Raw genomic sequence first — 20,655 nt, 5'->3', positions numbered from 1 at the left:
TGACTGGTAAAACAACACTGTTACAAAAACGGTTATTAAGAATCCTTCTACGCCTGAGTGTGAGTGTGACAGTCATAGTCATACTTTATTGATCCTGGGGGGGAAATTGGTTTTCGTTACGGTTGCACCATAAATAATTAAATAGTAATAAAACCATAAATAGTTAAATAGTAATATGTAAATTATGCCAGGAAATAAGTCCAGGACCAGTCTATTGGCTCAGGGTGTCTGACCCTCCAAAGGAGGAGTTGGTAATGTTTGATGGCCACAGGCAGGAATGACTTCCTATGATGCTCTGTGTTGCATCTCGGTGGAATGAGTCTCTGGCAGAATGTACTCCTGTGCCCTCAGTATTCCTCAGTCTCCATCCAGGACTTGTATGGCTGACAGGAGTGAAAACTGAGAAGAAGCTACTGACATGATGAAGGAGCCCCTGAACACCACCAGAGATGGAGGAACACACATGAAAGTTGCTGGTGAACGCAGCAGGCCAGGCAGCATCTCTTGGAAGAGGTACAGTTGATGTTTCGGGCCCGAAGGGTCTTGGCCCAAAACGTCGACTGTACCTCTTCCTAGAGTTGCTGCCTGGCCTGCTGCGTTCACCAGCAACTTTTATGTGTGTTGCTTGAAATTCCAGCATCTGCAGATTTCCTCGTGTTTACCAGAGATGGAGGACCTTCATTGCTGAAATAAGCACCAGTGGTGTAACAGGCAGTAAGTAATAGAACAGGGTGATAGTAGAGGTCTATTTTTGTGCTTGAATGACTGTGACTATTGGTGTTCCACAGGGATCAGTGATGGGACCCTCACTGTCAGCAATATATGTGAATGATTTTGATACGAATAGAGGGAGCATAGTTAGTAACAATGTTCCCTCTAATTTTTTTTTACAGCTGCGCAGACAAAACATTGGTCTGAGCAGGAATTTTTAACACGGCCTTAAAACTGTGCAGCTCTTTATATTAACATTATATCAAATAAATTTTCAGCTGTTTTCCTGCAGAAAGAAATTTGTGGAACTATTTAGGGCAATGCACGAATTAGGAGAAATTAGATCTTTTCCCACACGAAGCTTTTATGCTTATCGACGGGACTGTTTTGTGGTTCCCACAATTTAGTAAATCCATATACTTCACAAGCAAGAACGAGGCCTAAGCACCACAATGTCAACGCGGTCGTACCTGCAAGCAACGTCACCCGCCCACTTCCGACGGTGGTCTCCTTTACAAAGATGGCGACCAGAGAGAAAGCTTTTTTAAAATATAATTTCAGAGGAGTCTGTGATCTTCCACTGCCCCCATGAGACGAAACAAGTTTTAAAAAACTGCTCTGTATTCCGCAGAAAGAAAGGCAAAAGAGAGTGTGGCGATGTCTGTTCCACACCGCGAAGACGACTGGGAATCCGTTTCCAGGAAGTGACGGAGGGACTAGACCAGCAGCGCTTGTGGCAGCGTGTACGAGGTGAGATGGGGATTGGGGCGAAGGGATAAGAGCGGGGATCAAAGGGAGAGCGGCTGCTAGCTCATTTGGTGTCGAAAAGAATGGGCTAGTTATCTGGGAATCATTGTGACACTTATTATATTCACATTTTTCAGGGGGCTCTCGACAAGGTCCCACACAGGACGATGGTCAACAAGGTTAGCCAAGTGAGTTGGGGGGGTTATACCCAGACATAAGGTTGAGAGTTGGTTATTGATTAGGAACGCATGGGAATAAAGGGTTGGTAGTTTGTGTACTAATAGGGTTTTACTGACCAGTTATCCTTTTAGAAAGTTGATCATTCAGCCTATTTGTCTATATCAGTTCTCGGCAGAGTGATCTTATCCGTCCCATTCTCCCATACACGAGGATGACCACCAGCAACTTTTATGTGTGTTGCCATTCTCCCATAACTTATTTTGCCTTGCATGCCTATCAACACTCGTCTGATTTTTTTGCCTCTTAATAAGGGATAATTTGCAGTACTGGGTTAATTGATTAAAGGCATCCGTTAGTCTTGCGAGACCATGGATCTGCACCTGGAAAGTCTTCACTCTCCAGGGTGCAGGCCTGGGCAAGGTTATATGGAAGACCAGCAGTTGCCCATGCTGCAAGTCTCCCCTCCACGACACCAATGTTGTCCAAGGGAAGGGCATTAGGACCCATACAGCTTGGCACCAGTGTCATCGCAGAGCAATGTGTGATTAAGTGCCTTGCTCAAGGACACAACACGTTGCCTCGGCTGGGGCTCGAACTCACGACCTCGCTAGTCCAATGCCTTAACCACTTGGCCACATGCCCACACATCTTTGAGATGGCAGAAGGAGACCAGAGTACATTCAGGGATTGATTCTTGGGTCCCAGATACTTGCAGTCCATATCAATGATTAGGCTAAATTGGAATTGGTTTATTTTTATTTTTCCTTTTTAACTTTGTTGTGGAATTGTTAGGAAAGCAGGCTTTAGGAAATGGGACAAGCTGAATAAAACTAGGATATACTTGCTAAAGTAGGACCACAGTGAAGATTCAGTAGACTGGTTTTGTGGATAGCAGTTATGTGTTGTGAGGAGACATTAGACTGGACGCAAATCACTCGGATTTTGTAGAACGAGAGGATATCTCACTGAAACTTACAAAATTTCCAGGTCCAACAGATTAGATGCAGTAAAGATGTTTCTCCCAGTAGAGGAGAATGAAACTAGCAGTTGCAATTTCAGAATTTGGTGTAGACTATTTAGGATGGGAATGAAGGGATATTTCTTTATTCAGAGCATGGTGGATCTTTGGAATTCTCTACTGTGCAGGGCTTTGAAGGCTCCATCGTTTAATTTTTTTAAAAATTGGACTGAAAACAGTCTGTATTTCTTAAGAATAAAAACTTCTTTTATGGCTTTTGCTCCCCCCTTTCTTTTCCAGTCCTAATGAAGGGTCTTGGCCCAAAATATCAACCGTTTACATCTCTCTATAGATGCTGCCTGACCTGCTGAGTTCCTCCAGCTTTTTGTTAGTGTTGCTCAAAATAAAAGGATACTTTTTCAATTCATCAAGCCTGTGTACTCAGTGGATGACTGGCTTTCTCCAATGTTACTAGGAATAATTCATTCCTTTATTTTGTTCATACCCATAGCACTTCACGGTGATCACTGGAGATTGGTATCAAATCTGGGTTGGTGCATTTATGAGACAGTAGTATTATCTGCAGTGCCACTGTGATGGGCAGTGCAATTATCTACAGATCAAGAATATTAATTACCAAATAATTAAGCTTAATTACTGAATTTACAGTCAACTGGCACTGCTCTATATTTAACCCAGATGGAGAAGTGAATATGAAAATCAAGGTTCGATCTTAAATGAATTTTTCCTGAAGATATAATTTAGATTGACTGAATTACGTTGCTCCATTTATTTAGTCTTTTCCATCCAGCAAAAGGGAGAGCTGCAAATGCAGCTTCTTCCATTTGTGCTCACTTACTGCACATTACACCTCTGGCATTTCGAGCAGCCTTGACAGCCCTTCATCTCTTATGTACAGGGCTTCCTTCGTTGTCAGTAATTTCCTCTCGATTTTCACTACCAGCAGTCACGCAAGTCCCAGGTGGAGACCGAGGAATACTGTCACACTCAGATGTAGAAGGATTCTTCATTGCTGTTTCTGTAACAAATTTGTTTGGCCAGTCAGGGTTATTAGCCCTGAGCTGAACCCCCGAACCTGGAGGACATGTGGACTACTCTTAGTCCGGCCTTTATCCTTTGACTTGTTTGGCATGGGTGACCCTACCGAGAGGCAAAGAAAGCCTTGATTCCGGCCAGCATAGCCCTCCAGGCCATTGAGAGATGTGAGTCTCCAGACCCCTATGACAATGTTGTGGTCCTTCCATTTGTATATTTCCTTTAATCTAGTAAGAAGCACGTGAGGCTTTCCACAGGAACACCAGACAAAAATTTGGATAATATATTGTTGAAATTGATCAAAAGATTGATTAAAAATAGAAAATTTGAAGAATGTTGGCGGTGGGAGGTTAAAGCAAATACCAGCTTGGAGCTTTGGTAGCTGAAGGAGCAGCCCAACTGGTGGAGACATTACACGTGCAGATGATCAAGGGAGCACAGATAATTTCAGAACTGTGAAGACTGGAGGGTATTAGACAGGATGCAGCAAAACCCTGAATGGATTTCAAAACGTGAGAATTTTAAAAATAGAAGTATTTTGAAGCTGAAGCTATAAACACAGGATTGATAGGTTAATATACCTTAGTGTGAATTATAACATGGGAAGCAGCAGTTTGGATGACCTTGGTGAATGGGATGAAGTTTGTCATGAGTGTTGGAATGAATGTGAAAGAGATAACAAAGGTGAGGGCTTTACGAGGAGAAGGTTCTGGAGTTGAATGGTGTGAGTCCGGTAGAAATAGCTGGCATGGATATGGTGTTCAAAACTCTTCAATAAAGTATGGGACTGCGGATGCAGAGTCCTGAGTCAAAGTCCGATTTGTCAAGGATAAGGATGGAGTTGGTTGCCAGGGAATGAAACTTGTGATGGTGTCTGAAGGTTTGTGCTGGAACTTTATGATTATTTCATTGTGTATATTTGATAAGCATTTTGGTAATTCAGAGGCACTGGTGGGGCTGAGAAATGAGGTAAACTGGATGAGGTGGGTATACATGTGGAAGTTCACCGCACGCTGTCGGAGCAGTGCTGCCAGGATAATCAAGGACACGACCCACCCAGCCAACACACTTTTCGTTCCTCTTCCCTCCGGGAGAAGGCTCAGGAGCTTGAAGATTCGTACGGCCAGATTTGGGAACAGCTTCTTTCCAACTGTGATAAGACTGCTGAATGGATCCTGACCCGGATCTGGGCCGTACCCTCCAAATATCTGGACCTGCCTCTCGGTTTTTTTGCACTACCTTACTTTCCAGTTTTCTATTTTCTATTTATGATTTATAATTTAAATTTTTAATATTTACTAGTTTTAACTATTCTTAATGTCTTTAATATTTGTAATCCAGGGAGTGTGAAGCGCAGAATCAAATATCGCTCTGATGATTATACGTTCTAGTACCAATTGTTTGGTGACTATAAAGTATAATTGGTGGCATATTATCAAAGGGGATGTCAGTATGTGAGAAATGGCTGGAAGTGGGGACGTGAAGATAAATCCCTGGGTGGTACATGGGTGCAGGAGAAGAAACCATTGCTTGTGAGTGTATTTTTGCAGGATTAGTAATTAGCACCAGAATTGGTGGAGTAGGGGCAGAAATAAAAAGGAATCCTAAAAGTATTCAGTAAATCAAACTGTAGAGAGTTGATGTTTCAGACCCAAATCCCAAGGACTAGATGTTTCAATCCTAATAGATATTCCCCAAATGGGGCTCTCTCGACTTTTACTTTTTATTTCTGATTTCCATTTTTTTGCGGAGGGGGGAGAAAATTGGACGATAAATTTCTACTGAGAGGTGTATTGAGTGTTGATCTAATTGTATTTCAGTCTTTGTATATTCAAATGCTATTGTCTTGATCTGTGTCAGTGTACTTTATTGACCAGATTAAATGGGCCTCATCTTCCCACAGATTTGTTTTCACTCCTCACTTCCTCCTATCAAGACAGACATTGGTGGTGGAAGTGATCTGAATGACTCTTGTCATATATTTCCTTCCTAAACCTTTTAGAAGGCACTTGCTTTTGGATGTTATATTCTGTTGTATATACTTGACATTTTATTTGAAGAAGTTATTTTTTTGTCAGGGAGCAGCTTCACAAATGACCAGAGAAATAAGCTGTTGGATATTTCAATTGTTTGCCCTCTTTGTTTACAGTTATGTCTGGTGGTTTCCTAGTCATCATCTGGTCATGGGATGCTAACGTGAGCTGCTACTGACTGTTTTTCCAACAGGGAGTATAGCTCATTTCCACTATTATTCAGTTCTGCTAAGTGAGCACAGAACTGATCTGTGGATCTTCCTTATTTTTATGAACTTAAGTGCTTTCTGCTTAAGGGCTTAATAAATTTATTTTTATCTGTATGCTGGACAACCTAGCATATAATAATCTTGATCAATTGTACTATTTCAATGGTGGATAAAGTCCAAGCAGCTGAATGACTCCCTGTTCCTATTACAGATGAGTTGAGTTGCATTTTGTTTACTGAAGGATGATAATTTAATGTATTCCCATTTGCACATCATAACACTAACGGTCTTCATTTGCAGATGGCACATAGAATTTTGTTGAGAAGGCTCGCATCAATGACCCTTAGGGAGGCTCCTCGGTCACTGCAGTCTCAATCCTCAGCACATCTTCCAGCCTTGAATTCCCTTTGCTGGTGTGGCATCAAGCCTTCCTTTCATCACCTAGCCAGTGTAACTGTTGCCAGAAGATTTTGTGCATCTCCTACCAATGAAATTTCCTTCAATGTACAGAACCAAGCAGATTTCACTGAACGGGTCATCAATAGTACAAAACCAGTCTTGGTGGATTTCCATGCAAGGTGAGTTTATATTTTTGGTTTCAGTCATTGTTGGGTTTTCCACTGACCTATTCCAGCTCACCTCGGATATGCATGTGCATCAGGTTGTAGTGTTTGCTATATTCAAGAATGATTACATCATTTCCAATACACAAGTGTAAAGGAGAACGAAATATTCCGGATCCAGTGCAGCCCAAAAAAAATCACAAAAGATAAAGAACACGATAATAATAATAAAAAAACACAAATGTATGTATATATATAGTTTATAGGCATAAACTGAATGTATGATGATTAATTCTATATCGTTGAAAGACTGTTTATTTCAATACAGAGCATGTATCAATCCTCGGGCTTCTTGGGTATTTACTGGAAAGACTTGCTGAAATATATTTACTGGAAAGACTTGCTGAAATAAAAGCCACTGAAACATCAGAGTAAACAACTAATTAATGCCTTGTGTATTGACTTCTGCCAGAAACGTTCTTTTCCCTTTTTGTATTGTTTTGTTTAGTTTTCCAGCGGTTTTGAGCTACAACACATGTTACAATTACTCAGGGATACGAGGAATAGATCTTTATTCTCCCTTAAAATAACTGATACCAGATGAACTGTTTGCAGGGGTGAATTCTGTGGCTGCTTGGCCCTTTGTTAAATATTTGGGAGGAATAGCACATGGGCCAAGTTTTCCATTTCCATTGTATGCGTAAGAAAAAAAATGGATAAGCAGAATTCCGGAGTTGGCCAAAGTTGGAATCGTTCCTTGGTGTCATTTTCATAGATCTTTCTAAACCCTGTTAGAGATCTTGACATTGTTTCTCAAGTGCAGTGCCCTGAACTGGATATGTTATTTGTGCTGAGGCCCAACAAATGACCCAGAAATCACATCCAAGCATTACTCCTAATGTTGTAGGAGGTTACAACTCATCCAGGTCTGTACATGCATCTATTTCAGTACAGGAAAAAAAAGCCTTTTGGGCCAATTCATGTTTGGATTTGGGCATCAAACAATCCCACTTTCCACTCCTCACTACATTTTCTATTCACTTACCCCTTTGTGAGCTCAGCCCTTGAATGCATTCTTGTGGTTGAGATAGATGAGTAGGATATATAGAACTCACTTTTGATCCCAGAAATATAGCTGAGAACTTGAAACTGCATCTCCCCCTCAGATGCACAGAGCAGATCCAGTAGTACTTATTGAAGAGTGGGAAAGTTTTTCTAACCAATAAGTATCCCTTATCTAATGACACTAAGGCAGATAATCTGAACATTATATTGCTTTCTGCCCCATTTTGGCTGCCATATTCTCTGCATTGCAACTAAGCTACACAAAGTATCCTGGTTAAGAATTCCAGCCTTTCAATTTCCCATGCAGTCACATTGTTAGGCAAGTACACTCTTATGAGTTGTATGCATTTTTTTCCTGTGGTCAGATGGCTATGCAACTCACTAGAACATGTCTGAACTCATTTGGGCTCTTGTGGTGTGCAGAAAAATGAAGCTGGCTGCCTAAGCTAGAATAAGATCCCTGATCTTTGATTAAAGGGATATCACATCCCCTTGCAGTATTGTTGCCACATTGAAGGTGAAATTAGGGAGTACAGAATAATGTCTGGGGGGCAGAGCAGGTTTAATAGGGAAGAAACACAGGGCTGGGAGAAGGGCTGTTTTACAAAGCTAATTATTTCTCTGATTTGCCATTAACTATAATTAACCTCATCAGAATAGCTTCCTGCACAGTGCCATAACCTTTTTTTAATCTTGCCCTTCATCCAAGCACAATATTTTGATCTGATGGAGCATGTTTTGGCTCTTCTGTTAACAGATTTAACTCCACATGCCTGTCCAGTTGAAGTCAAATTAACTGTTGACAATGGATGAAGCCGGATCTAGCTTTTGTACACACAGATACCACACTCTGGGCTTTTGCTTTCAGTTGCCTGAATCATAACATCAAACAAGGGTGCCTACAAATCATATAGATATTTAAAGCATGAGCCTGGACTTTACTGACTGCAGAAACCTGTTTTGATTCAACTCCACATCTGCATCCTTCCTTAGTCCTGTTACTGACCTTCATTATATCTAAGAAAGAATAATTAGACTGCAGTTTTCCTGGAGAATCTTTTCCTCAATGTATCGACCAGAGCAAGTCCAAACAAATTAGGATAATTTGGTGTGCTGCGCCTTTTGGATTAGATACTGGGGCAAACAAGTGTGTTTGTAACTGAGCCCTGCTTCTTGCTGCTAACCATCATGAAGAAAAGTGAATGCAACTATGACACAGCATCTTGGTCTCACGATGAACGTGTAATGATATGAAAGGGACACAATTGCTTTGAGTGTACTGGTATTCAAACTGAGCTATGAAAGGAGAATTTGCATTTGTAAAGCACCTACCAAACTTTTAGGATACTCAAAATGACATGACCAGTGAAATGTTCTTTGAAACATACTCACTTGTAATGTTAGAAAGGTGTTGGTGTAGACGTGGGAATTTCCAAGCAACAGTAACGATTGTGGATCAGGGTTCCCAACCTTTTGGACCTATACCATTAACCGAGGGATCCGTGGACCCCAGATTGGGAACCCCTGTTGTAAAGGAATGATGATGGCCCTTGTGCTAAGGATAAAAGTTATGTTCTTTTATAGTAGAACATAGGGTTGTTTATATACACTCGCAAGTGTAGGCAGTATATCTGTTTAATAATTCCCCCAAAAGGAGGCATAGCCAGCTCTGCCAGGCTCTGTCATTTCTTAACCAATCCAATTATAATTTTACCAGTCTAGATTGAGTTCGGATCTCTGGAGAGAACATACCCACAGCTTTCCAAAATTGGAAAGGGGAGTGCAGCCACTCAAGCTAAGCCTGACAGCACATGGCACAATCAATTAAAAGAACACCAAGATCTTTATAATAGGTCTGCTGGCAGGAATATGCAAAACAGTGTCCTGGAAATGACGCTTAACATGTTCTTACAGGAAGAGTGAATGTTCTGCAACTATATGCTATTCAAATTGAATAGCCAGCTGCACTGGGGAAATCAGCAATTTTTTGTGTTGTATTATAAATTGTTTTACTTGAATGAATAAGCAGAGGAGGGTTTGTTTCTTTGACAAGGAGTTTCATTTGTGAATATTCAGTATTTTGTACAGTTAGATCAAATTTCAATGGTTCCTATCAGTTTTTGTTTTTCCTTAACCAATGCTGTTCCATATCTTTTTATATATAAAGAGGCAGTTTTAAATACACTGTGAGAGAAAAGCAACAAAGGAGGAGGTGTTTCTGTGCTGTTTGCCTATGCTATTTGTTGAGTACATCTGTGAAGTAAATTAAAGCTCTGCCAGTGGTAACCATCCTGGGAGCAGGCTATTTTACATCCAGTATCGTTAATGGGATGGGATTCATTAATAATCTCATACTAAAGGATCCCCTAGGAAAGAGCATGGTAGAATTTCAAATTCAGTTAAAGGTGGAAAAACACACTGAAACAAATGTCTAAAACTTACAATTCCATTGGTATGAGGACAGAATTGGCTAAGGTTAACTGCAGAAATAGATAGAGATCCCCATCCAAAACATTTCTGAAGGTATTTCCCAAAATTCAACAAAGGTATATTCCTTTGAGAGGAACTACTCAATAAGAAGGATTTGACTTCCATGACTAATTAATGAAGTTGGGATTATTGGTGTCAAATTGAAAAGTGTATAATGTTGCAAAGATTAGTGGCAGAGTAAATGATTAGGACAGTTTTAGAAATCATTAAAGTAACTAAAAATAAACAGGAAGAAGGTAAAATATTGAGAGTAGGCCAAATAATATGTCTTCACAGGTATATGAACATCCAATTTATGTACAATCTGTAAATATAAATGTTTGGGACACCAGCAGGATGGATTTATTACCTGCTTTGGGGCTGCAGGCTTCTTCTGTTGTGTGGAAACTCAGTTCATGGCCACATTTCTGATTTATGAACTGTTCGGATTTACAAACAGTTCACAGGAACTGAACCCTGTCATAACCTGGAGAGGACTGTAGAAGGGTTTCTGCAGATATATGAAAAGGTAGAGAGTAGCCAAAGAAAATGTTGGTCCCTTAAAGGACAAGACTGAGGAATTGTAATGGGAATTGAGAAATGGCAGAGATTCTAAATAACTTATTTTGGATTATTGTTCATAGAAGCAGATATTCATCATCATTATGTGCCATGTCGTATAACCTGGGCAATCATGGTCTATCCATGACCATGATTGTTCTTGGCAAATTTTTCCACAGAAATGGTTTGCCATTGCCTTCTGGGCAGAGTCTTTATAAGATGGATGACACCAGCTATTATCAATACTCTTCAGAGATTGTCCACCTGGCATCAGTAGCCACATAACTAGGACTTGTAATGTTCATCAGCTGCTCATACGACCATCCACCACCTGCTGCCATGGCTTCATGTGACCCTGATTGGGGGGGGGGAGGAGCAGATATTAAAGGATGCAATGAATAGATAATCAAGGGGTTATGATGGAAAGAACTTAAGTAACTAACTATTAGGGGGAGAAAAAGTGCCGGGCGAAATGGGCCTGGCAAGTTAGCTTGGACCTGATGACCTGCATATTAGGGTTGCCAATGAGCTGCATTTGAAGGTTGTAATCTACCAAAGTTGTCTGAGTTCTAGTGAGATCCCAGAAGATTTAAATGTTGCAAACATAATGCTCTCCTTTCAAGAAAGTGGGAAGTGATATGCCAGATTGTTTAAAATGTCACAGAGGTATTCAGATATTGCAAGCTGTCTGATAATTTTGACAGCTGGTAAACCAAGAAGTGTGATCTACCCAGGCGAGAATTGGGCTTGCCATTTTACTGTGGATAAGTTCACTGCGCAAAGAGCTGGCTTCATGAAATTGGTTTGGATGGGGATAAAATGAGCAAGGGTGCCACTCGGAGCAAACCAAGCAGAAACGTTAGGGTGATAAGTTCGCCAAGCGTTTGCTGTTTGTAAATTGATTGAATCAGTATTAAGAAATGAACGTCTGAGCACCTTGAACATTTGCAGCTCATCAGAGAGCATGGGAACATTTGTAAAGTGTGGGACAGATTTATAATTGTAGTATTAATGGGCAGTTACTTTAATTAGATGGATATGATTAAGGCATCCCACAGCAATTTGCATTGGGCCTCAACCACAGTTCAAAGTAAATTTTATTATATATATCACAACTTACAACCCTGGCATTCATTTTCCTGTGGGCATACTCAGCAAATCTATAGACTAGTAACAGGATCAATGAAAGTTCAACTAGAGTGGGGAAAGTAGAAAACTAGGCAAATATAAATACCAATAAATAACAAGAACATGAAATATCAAGATAGAGTCCGTAAAGTGATATCATTGGTTGTGGAAACACCTCAATGGATGAGCAGGTGAGTGTAGTTATCCCCTTTTGTTCAGGAGCCTGATGGTTGAGGGGTAGTAATTGTCCCTGAACCTGGTGGTGCGAGTCCTGAGGCTTTCGTATCTTCTACCTGATGACAGAAGCGAGAAAGGAGCATGGCCTGGGTGGTGAAGATCTCTGATGATGGATGCTGCTTTCTTATGACAGTGTTTTATGTAGATGTAACCATATTGATTACTTACAAATAACTATATAGCAGGACAAAGGCACACCTAATTTTGATACCTCAAGGATGGGTGACATTTCAGTGTGGATGGAAGCATAAAATTATAAACATTAAGGAATAAAATGATGTTAAATGGCTTTTAACATTGACAATGATGAATATTGTCTACTGGGAGCACTAGTCTAAGGAAGCTAAATGCTCAATATATATCCTTAAAATGCCTTAAGCAGTTTCAAAGCAATAATCAAAGTGGGTAGTCTAGAAATACAGGGACAAGGTAGGTACAGGGGAATTGAACTAGGGTCAGCTGTGACCACATTGAATGGTGGAAAAGGTTTAAATGCCTCTGCCCCCTGTTGATTTCTGTGATCTTTCCATTTGTACTTCTTTAAAATTTAGAGATACATCACAGTAACAAGCTCTTCTGGCTCTACAGGCCCATGACTCCCAATTACACCCATGTGACCAATTAACCGACTAACTCATCTGTACATCCTTGGACTGTGGGAAGAAACCAGAGCACCCAGAAGAAATTTATGTAGTCACAGGAAGAACGTACAAATTCCTTACGGTCAGCGGTGGCAATTGAACCAATGTTGTTGGCACTGTAGTAGCATTGTGCTAACCACTACGCTACTATGCTGTCCCTATTTATTTACCACTAGGTATTGTATTTACCTTTTAGATCTAATATTTTCTGCTAAATATTTTTATTTCATACAAGTTGATCATATACTCATTGTGGTAAGAAGATTTGAGGTCTACAGTGTCAAACACTGCTTAGTGGTTGCAATCTTAGCTGTGGGCTTTGACCCAAGTACTTTTCCAGAGGCTTGAGCATAAAGTCCAGGATGAGATGTTAAATAACTGTCCCATTAATGTCTTGGTGGGCACGTGGCCAAGTGGTTAAGGCATTGGACTAGCGACCTGAAGCTCGTGAGTTCGAGCCCCAGCGGAGGGAACGTGTTGTGTCCTTGAGCAAGGCACTTAGTCACACATTGTTCTGCGACGACACTGGTGCCAAGCTGTATGGGTCCTAATGCCCTTCCCTTGGACAACATTGGTGTCGTGGAGAGGGGAGACTTGCAGCATGGGCAACTGCTGGTCTTCCATACAACCTTGTCTAGGCCTGTGCCCTGGAGAGGAAGACTTTCCAGGCGCAGATCCATGGTCTCGCAAGACTAACGGATGCCTTTTATTTTTTAATGTCTTGGTTGAAAGTGATGGGTCTCATAACATTATTTGAAAGGGTGGTTATATCCCTCAGTCCCTCAATCAACCCCATGTGTAGCAATAATCAGGAAATTTAAAGTTCAATCTGATAAGTGTTTAGTATGAACATACCTGAAGAGTAAACAATGCTAGGATACCCCTGATGTTTGACAGGACAAGTTTTTTAATGCCCAGCAATTATTATATAATTTTTCAAGCTTGTTTCAGATTTCTTGCAAGCGGAACTAAAAGGTTTGTGCTTACCTGCTTCTCCATACGTAGCTCAGCAGTTAGACTCATTCATCCATTGAACACAGCAATGCTGCACTAACTTCACTTGAACTGTGACTGCTGCAAAGCCGAAGGTCCAGTTCTTAAGAGGAGACTCCGGCATTCTCATCTTAAAAGATATGTGGTTTATTTTGAAGAATAGCAGGGAGCTCTCTCTAGTGTCCAGACCAAAATTTATTCCTTAATGAATATTACAAAACCTGATTATTGTGATTCAGTTGTTTGAGCAAAGTTGAGGTATATTAATTATTTGCTGGATTTCCTACAGTTCTGATGGAATCTGGAACAAAAAGAAACTACTGGAAGAAGTCAGCAGGCTGTGCAACATCCATGAGGGTGAAAGGAAATGTGGACTTTTCAGGTTGAGACCCTGTATCAATCCTAAATTGGGGTCTCAACCTGAAGCATTGACAGTTTTTTCCCTCTACAGTTTCTGCTCGACCTACTGAGTTCCTCCAACAATATGTTTCTCCCCCGCCCCCAACGTAATGCAGGATTGTCTGTGCTTCAAAACTAAATTAACTCAGCTTCACTGTGTGGGATGTTTGATATCATGAAGAATACAATATAAAAATATAATTTTCTTTTTTAACTTTCATGGTTTACTATTATGTTGAATACATTTGTCATTAATGGCAGCATCACAGTGCATGGACTTATCCAGTGTGCTGTGGTGACACCATTAATGACACACATGTTCATAAATTTTGTGCAGATAAATATAAGTTCAAAGCAATACCCAAAAAGCAGAAAAATACACGGCACCGTTGTAATTTTTGAATTGTTACGAACTAGTTTTGTTCTGAAGATGCATGTGTTTTGAGGTGATATTTCTAATTATAAAAGCGTGCTTTGTGGTATGATCTTACGAATAGTGCCGTCCAAAAAGTTGCAGGTTTCATCTTTGGTTTGCTGATCTGAGCTGATATTGCAACAACCCTGTTGAAATTACTTTTAAAATGGGAAGTAGACCATCAACGCCAGGCATTGTTTAATACAATTTAAAATCCTACATAGACTACGTTACTCAAAAGTAAGGATTCATAAAAAATTCCCAGAGGTGTCCCCAGTGTGCGAGAAATGCAAGTCCTCAGAGGCAAATTTGTTACATAGTTTCTACTTTATGTCCCAGGATACAAGAGTATTGGAAGCAAATATTTGAGGTCCTATCAAAGGTACTAAACGTTCAGATAATACCAGACCCCATTTTAATAATTTTTGGAACTTCTGCGAGGTCAAATAAATTCCAGGCTACCCAGCAACAACTCCTGACCTATGGCATACCTAATGGAAAGAAACTCATACTGATGTTCTGGAAAAAGGAGGAAACTCCATCACTCAGACAATGGCTGGCTGCATTAATGGATACTCTGCATCTAGAGAGGATAAGATACGTTATCAAGGACAGACTCAAGGAATCTGAAAAAATCTGGCAACCATTACTGTTGTATTTAGAAGAGACCGACAACTGAACTAAGTGTGGGGGGCAGTAGGACCTAAACAGCTCATACGGGAGGGGTGAGGGGAGAGTAGGGCTGGGAAGGGGAAAGGAGACAGGCTGGTAGGGTTTCCTTTGCTTTTTGCTTGTTTACGTACATTCATTTGACTCTCATTATGTTGTTATAAGAAAGAAAAGGAAAAAGAAGCATTGTAGTTTAGGACATTGTCGGTTGTGGTTAAGCTGATGTTGCTTCACAATAAAAACATTTGAAAACAAATAAAATGGGAAGTAGAAAAAAGGTGGCCCATGAACACTGCTGAATAATTTGTTGCTGGAAGTATGTGAGTATTTTAGGGTGTGAGAGATTTTGTAATGTTTTGGTTTGAGTTGAAATAGATGAATAGCATTTCAAAACCATTTCTTCAGCTTTACATCCTTTACAAAATTTAAACGTTTGTGGTTAGAGACCATTCAGCAGCTTGAACCTGTTCTGCCGTTTTCATTAGATCAAGGTTCATTGGATCATAGGTAGTTAAAAGGATGAAGTCCTGAAGAGAGAATATAGGGAGCTAGGTAGAAAGCTGAAAAACAGGACCTCAAGAGTAGTAATCTCTGGATTGCTGCTTGTGCCGCACATCAGTGAGGGTAAGAATAGGATGATTTGGCAGATGAGTGTGTGGCTGAGGAATTGGTGCAAGGGGTTGGTATTCTAATTTCTGGATCATTGGAATCTCTTCTGACGAAGAGATGACCTGTAGAAAAAAAGGATGAATTACACTTGAACTTGACGGGGACCGATATCCTTGTGGAGAGATTTGCTAGAGCTGTTGGGGAGGGTTTAAACTAGTTTGGCGGGGGGTGGGAATCTGAGTGATAGGTCAGAGGATGGGGCATTTGGTGTACAGGTAGATGCAGTGTGTGGAGAGTCTGTGAGGAAGGATAACCAGTTGATAGGATAAAATTGCAGCCAGTGGTAGCCAGCGAGGAGCTGAAGAATGGACTTGGGAGAGCTAGAAGGGGACATGAGAAGGTCTTGGTGACTAAAAGAGGGTGATATGCTTGAACATGTTGATGAGAAGAAAGAGGATGTGCTAGAGCTTTTGAAAAACGTTTGGATAGATAAGTCCAGGAGGCCAGACAGGATATGCCCCAGGACAGGAAGCAAAGGAGCAATAAAAACAAGCAATCCATCAACTATGATAGGCTCTTTCAGAAAGTCAGGGGGCATGGCATCCAGGAAAAATTGGCTGTTTGGATGTAATTGGCTTGCCCATAGAAGGCAGAGGGTGGTATTAGATGGAGAGTATTCTGCCTGGAAGTCTGTGACCAGTGGTGTTCTGCAGGAATCTCTTGGTGATTTTTTTTTAATAAATGACTTAGATGAGGAAGTGGAAGGGTGGGTTAGTAAGTTCGCAGATGACACAAAGGTTGGTGGAGTTGTAGATAACTGTGGAGGATTATTGTATGTTGCAACAACAGGGTGTAGAGCTGGGTTGAGAAGTGGCAGATGGAGTTCAACTGGGAAAACTGACATGATTAACTTTGGAAGGTCACATTTGAAGGCAGAATACAGGGTTAATGGTAGAAATTTTAGCTGGGTGGAGGAACAGATGGATCTTGGTCCATGTCCCCAAGATCCCTCAGAGTTGCTGTGCAAGTTAAGAAGGCTTGTGATGTTTTGGTCTTAATTAATCAGTAGATTGAGTTCGAGAGCCGCAAGGTAATGTTGCAACTCTATAAAACCCTGATTAAACCACACTTGGAATTTTGTGTTCAGTTGTGGTCGTCTCATTATAGGAAGGATGTGGAAGCTTTAGAGAGGGTGCAGAGGAAATTACCAGGATGCTGCCTAGACTGGAGGACAAGTTCTATGAAGCTGGGTTGAGTGAGCTGGGGTTTTTCTGTTTGGAGTGAAAGAGAATGAGAGGTGACTTGATAGAAGTGTACAAGATGATAAGAGGCATAGATTGAGTGGATAGCCAGAGATGTTTTCTCGGGTGGAAATGGCTAATACAAGAGGGCATAATTTTTAAAATGATTGGAGGAAAGTATAGGAGGGATGTCAAGAGTTAAGTTCTGCCAGGGTGGTGGTAGAGGCATTTAAGAAACTCTTAGATATGCACAGATGACAGAAAAATGGAGGTTTATGCAGGAGGAAAGGTTTAGATTGATCTTGGAGTAGGTTAAAAGTATAACACTGTGGGCCGAAGGTCTTGTACTGTGTGCTGTTTTGTGCTATTTTCTAAGGTTGATCTGCATCTCATTGCTTTGGTTCTGTAACACTGATACCCTTGGCGAACAGGCTTTGAGTGCTATGTTTGAAAATTGCAATTGCTAGTGAACTTGGGCCACTGCATTTTGAAGGAATTCCAGATTTCAGTTACTGCCAGGAAGTACTTATGGCCAAGCTCTAATATTATAATGCCTCCTTGTTCTACAATCCCTGACAAAAAAAATAGTTTCTCTGCATCTACCTTATATAAAAAAATAGTAATTACGTCAAGTGGATCATATAATTTTTTTGCAAGTAAGTGAATACGGGTCTATAGAAAAAAAATTAATTGGCTCAAAAGATCCTCATGGCAGGAAAAAGAGGGGAGATGTGATTTCTGACACAGCTGCTGAGAATGTTTGAAAGGAAGGCAGAGGAAGTCTGTGAATTAACACCGACATCAATGACATCAGCATTTTGGAATTAGTCACTACTGAACTGCTCAACCCCCAATCTTAAATCATTATTGACATTGGGATTATCATCCATGATGCATTTTGTCAGCTGAAAATTTACAGTGTTTACATCCAAAAAATCTGTTGAAGAATAGTGAACTAAAATGATTATTTTAACTTTTCTGAAAAATTTTAACTCCAGTTTCTTCCTGTACTTGTAAATAAATTAACTTTATTTGTTACACAGTGTTTGGCCATCTGGTGCCTAACCATAGTGGTTCCTGACACGTAGGGGATGTTCCTGTATCATTCAGTGAGGTTCTGATTGCCTGAACAGTCATGACGAGGACATTTTTGGGTCTGGAAGTCTAAAAGTTAACTGAGTTAGTTGATTTAGTTTTTAAGACCCTTTTTCCTCTGTTGTTTGATGGATTGGGATCAGGAAGAAAACAGTAATTGCGCACCATGGTAGCGTGGTGGTTAGCAAAATGCTTTACAGTTGAGGCAACCTGAGTTCAATGCCTGCCGCTGCCTGTAATGAATTTGTACGTTCCCCCATGACTGTGGATTTCCTCCGGGTGCTCCAGTTTCCTCCCACAGTCCAAAGACGTACCGGTTTGTAGGTTAATTGGTCATTGTAAATTAAATGCGATCAGGCTAGGATTAAATTGGCGGTTGCTGGGTGGTGCAGTTTGAAGGTCCAGAAGGGTCTATTCCACGCTGCATGTCAGTAAATAAATATGGTTTAAGCTCTTTGGATGGCATTTTGTTAAAATGCCAAGCCCTAAGTTTGTATGGTGTTCAGTTTCACTGGTGGGTAAACTGTAGCTAATCAAGGGCACGATGATTGTCCAGAGGGTACAGGCTCAGCTCATTGCAGGGTTAGTGCAGCCTCTGCTGAGTTAACAAAATCGCATTTGAGGGATTAGAGTTTGCTTGTCTTATGGTCTTATTATAACCTGCTTTCGACATCTGAATGGCTGATGGGATAAAGGAGACGAATGGTCCAGAGGACACCAACTGCAGGATTTCTTTCTATTGGGTAAGGGTATCATTGGGAACTATAATGTCTCCCATGATCAGTTAGCTCTTAGCTGCTTATTTGATTGGATACTTACAGTAAACATATAACATAGACATTTACAGCACATTACAGGCCTTTGGGCCCACAATGTTGTGCCAGCCATATAACTTACTCTAGAAACTGCCTAGAATTTCCCTACCGCATAGCCCTCTATTTGTCTCAGCTCCATGTACCTATCTAAGAGACTCTTAAAAGACCCTATTGTATCCGCTTACACTGCCACCGCCAGCAGTGCATTCCACGCACCACCACTCTCTGTGTGGAAAACTTACCCTGACATCCCCTCGTTACCCATTTCCAAGCACCTTTACACTATGCCCCCTCATATCAGCCATTTCAGCCCTGGGAAAAAGCCTCTGGCTATCCACACAATCAATGCCTCTCATCACGTTATACACCTCTCATCCCCCAAGGAGAAAAGGCCAAGTTCACTCAGCCTATTCTCTTAAGGTACCCTCTCCAATCCAAGCAACATCCTTGTAGATCTCCTCTGCAATCTCTCTATAGTATCCACATCCTTCCTGTGCTCTATGGGGTCTGACCAAGGTCTTATATAGCTGTAACATTACCTTATGGCTCTTGAACTCAATCCCATGGTTGACGAATGCCAGCACACCTTACACCATCTTAACAACAGTGTCAACCTGTGCAGCAGTTTTCAGTGTCCTGTGGACACGGACCCCAAGATCTTTCAGATCCTCCCCACTGCCAAGAGTCTTACCATTAATATCATATTCTGTCTTCAAATTTGACCTGCCAAAATGAACCACTTCACACTTATCTGGGTTGAAGTCCATCTGCCACTTCTTAGCCCAGTTCCGCAATCTATCGATGCCCCATTGTAACCTCTGACAACTGTCCAGATAATCCACAACACCCTCAACCTTTGTATCATAGAAACATAGAAAATAGGTGCAGGAGTAGGCCATTCGGCCCTTCGAGCCTGCACCGCCATTCAGTATGATCATGGCTGATCATCCAACTCAGAACCCTGTACCTGCCTTCCCTCCATACCCCCAATCCCTTTAGCCACAAGGGCCATATCTAACTCCTTTTTAAATATAGCCAATGAACTGGCCTCAACTGTTTCCTGTGGCAGAGAATTCCACAGATTCACCACTCTCTGTGTGAAGAAGTTTTTCCTAATCTTGGTCCTAAAAGGCTTCCCCTCTATCCTCAAACTGTGACCCCTCGTTCTGGACTTCCCCAACATCGGGAACAATCTTCCTGCATCTAGCCTGTCCAATCCCTTTAGGATTTTATACGTTTCAGTAAGATCCCCCCTCAATCTTCTAAATTCCAACGAGTATAAGCCTAGTCGATCCAGTCTTTCATCATATGAAAATCCTGCCATCCCAGGAATCAATCTGGTGAACCTTCTTTGTACTCCCTCTATGGCAAGAATGTCTTTCCTCAGATTAGGGGACCAAAACTGCACACAATACTCCAGGTGTGGTCTCACCAAGGCCTTGTACAACTGCGGTAGTACCTCCCTGCTCCTGTACTCGAATCCTCTTGCTATGAATGCCAGCATACCATTCGCCTTTTTCACCGCCTGCTGTACCTGCATGCCCACTTTCAATGACTGGTGTATAGTGACACCCAGGTCTTGTTGCACCTCCCCTTTTCCTAATCGGCCACCATTCAGATAATAATCTGTTTTCCTGTTTTTGCCACCAAAGTGGATGAATTTGCCCACTCACCCAACCTATCCAAGTCACCCTGCATCCTCTTAGCATCCTCCTCACAGCTAACACTGCCGCCCAACTTCGTGTCATTGCAAACTTGGAGATGCTGCATTTAATTCCCTCATCTAAGTCATTAATATATATTGTAAACAACTGGGGTCCCAGCACTGAGCCTTGCGGTACCCCACTAGTCACTGCCTGCC

The 20,655-nt window shown here is 41.2% G+C and overlaps 1 protein-coding gene across 2 annotated transcripts in view; it reads left to right on the top strand.

Annotated features, from left to right (window-relative positions):
• Positions 1-1,213: 1,213 nt before the first annotated feature.
• The window catches only part of txn2 (thioredoxin 2), a 29,515-nt gene continuing 10,073 nt past the window's right edge, over positions 1,214-20,655 (top strand). The window contains exons 1-2 of one of the 2 annotated variants that reach the window (XM_063062661.1): positions 1,214-1,461; positions 6,195-6,472. In XM_063062661.1, coding sequence (XP_062918731.1) covers positions 6,195-6,472 — 278 coding nt within the window. In that variant the 5' untranslated portion in view covers positions 1,214-1,461. The remainder of the gene's footprint in view (positions 1,462-6,194; positions 6,473-20,655) is intronic. The other variant, XM_063062660.1, reaches the window with a different exon arrangement.

Source organism: Mobula hypostoma, chromosome 11 (genome assembly GCF_963921235.1).
Source record: "Mobula hypostoma chromosome 11, sMobHyp1.1, whole genome shotgun sequence".
Taxonomy (NCBI): Eukaryota; Metazoa; Chordata; class Chondrichthyes; order Myliobatiformes; family Myliobatidae; genus Mobula; species Mobula hypostoma.
The sequence above is the reverse complement of the archived record's forward strand: the minus strand, read 5'-3'. Positions and strand labels throughout refer to the sequence as shown.